Source organism: Fragaria vesca, linkage group LG3, assembly GCF_000184155.1.
Source record: "Fragaria vesca subsp. vesca linkage group LG3, FraVesHawaii_1.0, whole genome shotgun sequence".
Classification (NCBI taxonomy): Eukaryota; Viridiplantae; Streptophyta; class Magnoliopsida; order Rosales; family Rosaceae; genus Fragaria; species Fragaria vesca.
The window spans coordinates 15789693-15798119 of record NC_020493.1 but is presented as its reverse complement, the minus strand read 5'-3'; the positions used below and the strand labels follow the sequence as shown (position 1 = coordinate 15798119).

General features: G+C 37.6%; 1 protein-coding gene across 1 annotated transcript; it reads left to right on the top strand.

Moving 5' to 3' along the window:
* The first annotated feature begins 2299 nt into the window (after positions 1 to 2299).
* Positions 2300 to 8073, top strand: LOC101315421 (probable leucine-rich repeat receptor-like protein kinase At5g49770-like). The gene is made up of 19 exons (XM_004295811.1): positions 2300 to 2409; positions 2499 to 2570; positions 2805 to 2879; positions 2977 to 3048; positions 3200 to 3361; positions 3465 to 3539; positions 3783 to 3854; positions 3956 to 4027; positions 4136 to 4204; positions 4337 to 4411; positions 4591 to 4662; positions 4770 to 4904; positions 5042 to 5405; positions 5515 to 5526; positions 5633 to 5785; positions 5852 to 5977; positions 6702 to 6921; positions 7021 to 7256; positions 7544 to 8073. Exons 1-19 carry the CDS (start codon positions 2300 to 2302, stop codon positions 8003 to 8005), a joined length of 2634 nt encoding a protein of 877 aa, XP_004295859.1. The 3' UTR covers positions 8006 to 8073.
* The last annotated feature ends 354 nt before the right edge of the window (positions 8074 to 8427 follow it).

Below are 8427 nucleotides of genomic sequence, written 5' to 3'. Positions count from 1 at the left end.
CTCTGTATATATATATATATATATATATTAAGATGTAAAAGTTGCCTGGTAGTGGAACAGATCTGCGCTGCTCAAGTTAAAGGAACAGTGATCAGTACTGTAATTTAAATGCCTCCTCTTGTCAAAATAGTTCATTGTTGCACCAACTAGAAGGCTAAAATGATAATTGGAGTTAAAGTCGTGGTTCAAGTGTTAATGAGGACAGTTCGTTCACAACTTTTTCTTCTGTTAAGCAAAATCCTGTCTGTGCACGTCCTAAAGTTAACTCTAGTTTAGCTTAGTCAGCACAGGTTTTTGTTATGTTTAAATTTAATGAATTTGACTGGTGGCTAAGATAGGCATGTCCCTGAACTCTGCATCAACCAACCTTTAGACAAAGTACTTGTTTCATTCAAGCAACGAAGACTAAAGACTAAGAGTTTAGAAAACGTCTCATTATAATTCAAAGTTATGACTCATTATTGATTTTCCTTTTCTAAGTTATGACTGAGTAGAGTGATGTGTTTAGCTTCAGCATGGCAATATGGGAACTGATAACTGCTAGAAGGCCAATAGATCGAGCTTGCAAAGTATATGGTGAGACTGGTAAGAGTTGGAAATGGGACAAAACCAAAGATTGGTTCAACCTTCCTTAGATTCTTGACCTGCCATTTGTTTAGTTACAGTCTTACAGAGCTGAATGCTTTAGAAATGTTTGTCAATTTGGCAGTGTCGTCTATATAAGAGTTACGGGATAAAAGGCCTAAAAGAGGGTGAAGGAGATACAGAACATCGTACCGATGGCTGGTACTTTGAACGCTGGTGCTAATTCAGCATCGACTTAAGCAGTTTATGAGGATATCAGGCTGCTGCGCACCAAGGATCCTTAACAGGTAGGATTATTTGTGGCGTTTTTGACCTAGAGGCACAGGGTGAATGTATATTCATTAAGAATGATTACAGTTGGTTGAATTTGGATAGTTACAGTGTATATTGTATAGGTGCCTTGGTTGAAAGATAGGGATTGTGTTTGAACACTTTGATGTTTATCACCGTATCAATTATTTTGATCAAGAAACAGTGTAGTTTTGGAAATCTCATCAATATGCAAGTGAATAGGGTATGTTCTAATTAGGCTTTTGCACTCGGCTTTTGCCCAGTTGACACTTCTTTGCACACTAATAGATATAGCGCAACTCAGTAACGCGTTTGGCATGTTACTTGTGCCCCAAGAAACAGACAGAAATGAGAAATGTGTCTCAAATCACAAGTTATAAGTACAAGACGTTCAAGAGTGCCTGTTTTGGACTCAAGCAAAACAAGTCAGAGTTAACTTGATAGTCTTGGCGCCAAAATTTCTGGCATCAAACAAAATGGTTGCAACATCCGCCCAATACTTTGTCAACGACAACTTTGCTTGGTTCAGTTTGTACTGAGTCTTGTCTTATTCACTAGGCTCCATCCCCTGTACTAAACTAATAAGTCTACTTTTTCTTGTGAATAATAAATTAATAAGTCTCATTGTTGCAGTTGTTGAATTCATATTATATGATTTTGTCCTACATACACTTGGAATAGTATATGCAAGTTTTGGGGTCATCATTGTGATCATCTGAATGTTTCTGTACGGCGATGAGACTCAATCCATGCTGCTACGTACAGATAATGACCTTCAACCTCTGAATTCACTGTTTACTTATTTGTTTAACACTTTTTGCCTCGATTTTCTGGGGAAGACTTTTTCAGTTCATCTTGTTTATCCAAGATCTTCATGTTCTGTTCATAATAATCCTTTCTTTCTTTTTCATCATGATCCATTAATATATGAATGTTGACTTCGTTTAATCCAAAATTATCGGACCAATTACTTTTATTACAAGTTTTGGAATCTGACCAACTTTCTAAAAGTAGGTAGCTCAATAGTTTAAGATTTTGGTTTGGTTTCATATGAATCAGTTCTTCTTAAGTTCTTGGGCACAACAAGACAAGTGAAGGGTCGACTTACAAGGATTTAGTTCCAGTTTTCTGTAAAGGAATGGGTAGTGCTCGAGCCATTTATGCGTTTCCCGTGCTTGTGTTACTCCAGGTCTTGTTTATTGCAGCAGAGGCAAACACTCAGGAATGTAAGTTCTCTTCTGCACACTGTGAAGTTAGTATCCTTGATGGTATGGCAAACAATGGTTTTGCTTCTTTAGCTTCCTTACTTGTAGAAAAGGCTTTGTGTAACTGCTTCTTCTCTACAAGCTTCTGGTGAGTCACTGACTGGACTGAAGAATTTGAAGAATTTAACATGATTTAGATTTTGGATGTAGATGGTTATATGCAGATTCTAATGGATGAGTGGAATATAAAACCTCCTAGTTGGGTGAGCGCCGATCCTTGTGATGGCTGGGAAGGTATAAAGTGCACCAATTCACGCATCACCGCCTTGTAAGTTCTTGGTCTATCTTCACCTTTTTTGTACTCCTGGAAGTTGCTTGTTTCCTATTTTATGAGGATAATTTGTTCTTTGATTGCAGAGTGTTGGCAAACATGGGTTTGAAAGGCCAGCTATCCACTGATATCGAGTTGTTATCTGAGCTACGAATTCTGTAGGCCTTCTATTTTCAACTGGCATCTTACATAGTTATGGTGCTTAATTTATAATATGTGAGCTAAATTAGCGACAAGGTTCAGTTTTCAATGTTTCATAGGAGCTCCCTCCTTTCTGAATTTATTATCATTACTAGAATTCTTCAACTACATTTCAATTGATGCATTTAATCATGGTTAATAGACATGTCAATTAGTCTTATGTAACTCATTTCTGGTGTTGTTTCATATAGGAATTTGTCTTTCAACAAGGGTCTGAGTGGACAACTTCGAGCTTCAATTGGAAAATTGAAAAAACTAGTACACTTGTAAATGAAAATTACCGGTTTCTGCAGCATATTACCTGTTTGTTTCTTATGCAGTGGTCTATCTTACTAACTTGTTGCTTTATTGTTTGCATATCAGAAACCTGGTTGGTTGCAGTTTCTTCGGTCCTATTCCAGATGCTATAGGATCTCTGACGAAGCTGTCTTATCTGTACGATGTCTGGTCTTTCTATTCCCTAGTGCTTTTTTTTTTCTTTTGTTTTTCCAGGTGCAAAGGTCATTTAAACCTCATTCTTATACTGCATATATATGTATAGGCTAATATGTATAGTATGTCTATCTTCATTGGTTTTCTATTGCAGATCTCTGAAAAACAATAGTTTCAGTGGACCGATTCCACCTTCCATTGGTAATCTGTCCAACCTGACCTTTATAGACCTATCTGACAACAAGCTGCAGGGATCCATCCCAGTCTCTAATGGGACTACACCTGGTCTTGATATGTTACTTAAGGCGAAGCACTTGTATGTCAACAGTTGTTATAATTTTGAGTTGATTAATTTTCTTTACCTTGTATTTGTTCTGTCCATTTTTTATCCTTCGATCTCCTAATTACTTCAAATACAGTCATTTTGGGAACAATCAGCTCTCTGGCCCAATTCCACCTCGACTTTTCAGCTCAAACATGGCCATGATACATTTGTAAGTTTTGTTAAACTATCTATTGGTTGAGGATCTAGTAAAAATCAATGCCATTTGACTACCTATAAATGTGTGTAAGAAACATGTATCTGATTGTCTCTACTTTTTGCACATTTCGTAGCTTAAAGGATATTTCCTCTGCTGCATCTTTTTGTACTGGAATATTAGATATGGCTCTCTGATTTACCGAGCTTTCATCATTTGGAAATGCTTAAAGGACACATATTACTTTTATATGTACAGAATTTTTGACAGAAACAATCTAAATGGTAGCATTCCTTCCACAGTTGGACTTGTTCAGAAATTGGTGGCAGTGTGAGTATCTCTGTGATATTCTCAAGTGTAGTTATACTACTATTCTAGATGTGGTTTGCATACAGTTAATTGAACTGAATAGTTTCCTTTTTTTGGTGCAGACGCCTGGACGGCAATTCATTGAGTGGGCCTGTGCCTTCGAGCCTCAACAACCTTACAAATGTGTCTGAACTGTAAGCATGGGAGGCATACCAAATAAATAAATAATTAGCATCTCTTGCAGGAAATCTTTGAACATTTTGTTTGGAACTCATTTGGCTTATACAGGCTAATGTTTTCAGGCACTTGTCCAATAATATGCTGACTGGTCCTATGCCCAACCTTACTGGCATGATACATCTCAACTATGTGTAAGAGGATCATATGCACTCCATCACTGTTTTCCCATGAAGAATAATGTTAAAGAATCGTTCTCTGAATATCAGAACCATCTGCAATATTATCGACATTATTTCTGGCCCTTGACCAAATTTAATCTGCAGGGATTTGAGCAACAACACGTTCGCTGTGTCAAATGTTCCTGCCTGGTTTTCTACCTTGGAGCTTTTGACAACATTGTATGTTTTCATTCTGCATCCATACACCATTAGAGAAGCTAATGGCAACATGTTTTCAGGCACACATGCTTGCACTTTGAGTTTGAGTGCCTGCATTTGCATTTGAAATGTCAGCAATATAATTAAGAAAGAGTATTTAATTTCTTGAGATTGACATGCCTAGTAATCCTATATTGCAGAATGATGGAAAACACGGGGCTTCAGGGAATAATTCCTCCAGCCCTCTTCAGCTTTGAGAATTTGGAGAAAGTGTGAGTATCATACTCATCTTTAGAATAGAACACATCAAAGGAATCAAGCACTGGATATATGAATTATTTCTGACAGTCAAGAAAATGATTATTCTAACCTGCGGCAGGGTACTGAGGAACAACCTTCTCACTGGCTTATTGGATATTGCAAACTCTAGCAACCAGTTGCAACTAATTGATCTGGAGAGGAACTTCATTAATGAACTTGCACAAAACAAGGAAGGATCCAACTACACATTGATGTAAGCAATATATATGAAATGTTACATATTTGTCATTCACATATTTTTAGGATGTCGGAGAAAAATGGATGATAAACAGTAAAAACAGCTGTCTTATCATATTCTTAAGCTTAATATTATCCATTATGTTTTCGCAGACTGGTCAACAATCCAATTTGTGAGGAGAGTCAGACTAATAATTACTGCATTGTTTCTCCATCAAATGTACCCAACTCAATGTCACCAACTCCAAGTAACTGTACACCTGTTGCTTGTACTTCAGGCCAGGTTTCTTCCCCTAACTGTAGATGTGCATATCCCTACAGAGGAACACTAGTCTTCATATTTGTTTCTTTCTCAAATTTGGGAAACTATAGTTATTATAGATCTCTTGAGGAAGCTATCTTGAAAAGTTGCCAGTCCTTTAACCTCCCGGTGGATTCAGTTTCTCTGGGTCGTCCTTCCTGGGGTTCATCTTTTCATCTTGAGCTAGTCATAGAAATCTTCCCATCTGGTGATCAAGTGAGTTTCAACCAAACAGGAGTTTCAGAAATTTCTTCTGTTTTAAGCAACCAGACTCTCGACGGGCGTCCAAGTTTTTTTGGACCCTACTCGATGTTTTTTCCTTCAGGCAGTTCTGGAGGTACTCTACATTGAACTTGGAAATATTAATTAGTTACAAGCATTTCCACTTCAGAAAGAGGCAATGCTAACTTACTCAACATAATTGGTTGCATCATTTTGAGGAGCTTGCAGGATCAAACAAGGGATTGATAATTGGTGCTTCCATTGGTGGATCTGTGCTTTTGTTATTAATAGTCCTTGTGGGGTGTTATGCTCTGTACCAAAAGAGGAGAGGAGACTCGCCATCGCGTAGATCAATCCTCATGGTAAGACCATCTGCAACTGAAAAATGCACCACTAGCCCTTTATTTATATGATGTTTTCATGCCGTATACATGCATCAGACGGGGGTTTCAACTGTCGGTGCTCCAGAGCTGAAAGGAGCAAGGTTGTTCTCTTTCGAAGAGCTGAAGAAATACACAGACAATTTTTCCGAAGCAAATGATATTGGATCTGGCGGTTATGGCCAGGTTAGCCTTGATAGTCCTTCATTGTGATATTTTCTAAAGAATTAAATTCAGTTTACCCCCATGAGGTTTAGGAGTAACTTCATGTTAATCCCTATACTTTCAATTTCATCAGTTTACCCCTCGAACTTTTGAATTTTGCTCAAATGTGACCAATGTCCTATATTCTGTCTAAATCGGACGTTAACTGCTGGTAATTTTAACCTTAACTGTGAGACCCGTATTTAGAATTTGGGCAAATCAGACCTTATATGTCTAAATCGGACCTTAACTGCTAATAATTAACGGTCAATTTAAACGGAATATGAGAATTTGGGCATGGCAGACAGAAATTAAAGAGTTCAAGAGGTAAACTGATGAAAATGAAAGTGTAGGAACTAACATGAAGTCACCCCAAACCACAAGGGGGTAAACTAAATTTAATTCTTTTCTAAATGTATGATTCCACCATGCTACTTTGCTTAAGAACACATCGTTGCTTTATTTTGCCAACTCAATAAGATGGTGATCTTAATTGTGGCCGGAAACCATATGCTCGATTTCGTATCAAAAGTATAGATGAAAAGTATGCACAAACCCTGTTCCTATTATTCTGATAATACTCTTTAATGTTCTTGTGCTTGCTATAAATGGTGAAGCCAAAATTGCCACAATACATGGCCGACATGCCTTCCCTTTGGTAACTGCTACATATTTAGACCTTGTATAATTTGGTAGCATTTTTCAGGTGTATCGGGCAACTCTTCCTACCGGCCAAATTGTTGCCATTAAAAGAGCTAGACGGGAAGCTATGCAAGGTGCACCTGAGTTCAAAGCCGAGGTTGAGCTTCTATCAAGAGTACACCATAAGAATCTTGTCAGCCTAGTTGGTTTTTGTTTGGAGCAAGGTGAACAAATGTTGGTATATGAGTATGTTCCAAATGGTGATCTGCTGGATAGTCTTTCAGGTATTTCATACAGTTCTACCTTCAAATATGAACTCTAGGACTTTCATCATTAATTGGTTACACTTCTGAACAATGCATATGGTTACTTCGCCTATGCAGGAAAGTCAGGAATCAAGTTAGACTGGATGAGGAGACTGAAAGTTGCTCTTGGTGCAGCAAAAGGTCTGGCATATCTTCATGAATATGCGAACCCTGTCATTATTCACCGTGACATCAAGTCAAACAACATCCTACTTGATAATGATCTGGAAGCAAAAGTTGCTGACTTTGGTCTCTGCAAGTCTATGGCTGACAGTGAAAAGGATTATATTACTACTCAAGTTAAAGGGACAATGGTCAGTATACAGAACTCCAATTTTATTCCACTTTATTGATAGTGTGATAACTAGTGCAGTCATTAAAAGAAACCAAACACTGTCTCTTATAGAAATAGTATGCGGTATATGAGAACTAAAAAGTTTTCTTCGGAATTTATGGCTTTATATTCCATGTATTTATGCTTTCTGACCCTGCATCAAATTCAGACAAACATGATAAGTTACTTTTCTTTAGTAACAAGTTCAGGAATATCACAACATCATCTTCATTTTAACAAAATTGTGAATTTTCATGATTATTACAGGGCTACTTGGATCCTGAGTATTACATGACTCAACAGTTGACTGAGAAGAGTGATGTATATAGTTTTGGTGTGGTACTGTTGGAGCTGATAACTGCTAGAAGGCCAATTGAACGAGGGAAGTACATAGTGAGAGTGGTACAGTCGGCAATAGATAAGTCTAAAGATTCGTATAATCTTCGTGAAGTACTTGATCCAAACATTGATTTAGGAAATGATCAGCTGAAAGGTTTAGAAATGTTTGTCGATTTGGCAATGTTGTGTGTAGACGAATTACGCGCTAAGAGGCCTAGAATGGGGGCAGTGGTGAAAGAGATAGAGAATATAATACAGATTTCTGCTGCTAAGTGGAATGCCGGTGCCAATTCAGCAGCTACTTCAGCTAGTTATGAGAGTGGAGAAGTTTCCAAGGATCTTTACAGTGTAGTCTTTGATTATAGTATGGTTCTTGAAGGACGAAGATAGCGCCTCAGTTAGTATGATATACACTTACAGTACTTGGAAAGTCAGACTATTAAAAAATTTATAGAACTTGGATTGCTCTGTGAATATCAGTTTGTTTGGTTTGAACAAGGGAATAGTGCTCTGTGAATATTAGTATACTCTAGTTTGAACAAGGGATTTGAACATGCTGATATCTGTCCAGTATCTCACATTCATAATTTCATATTGTCTGAACCATAATGTTTCCATTATCTGCATTTGTTTGAGACCATTCATATTAATTGTTCCCCCAGCAATAGAGCAAAATGGTCTCGTTCAAAAAAGGCACAAGTTCCAAGTTTGAGACCAGGCTCTGCTGATTGAGCACTAGAACTCTGCTATGGAACTTCGTTTTGTAAATGACTGGATATATCAGTTACTGCCTAGTAGGTTTCAATGGTTTC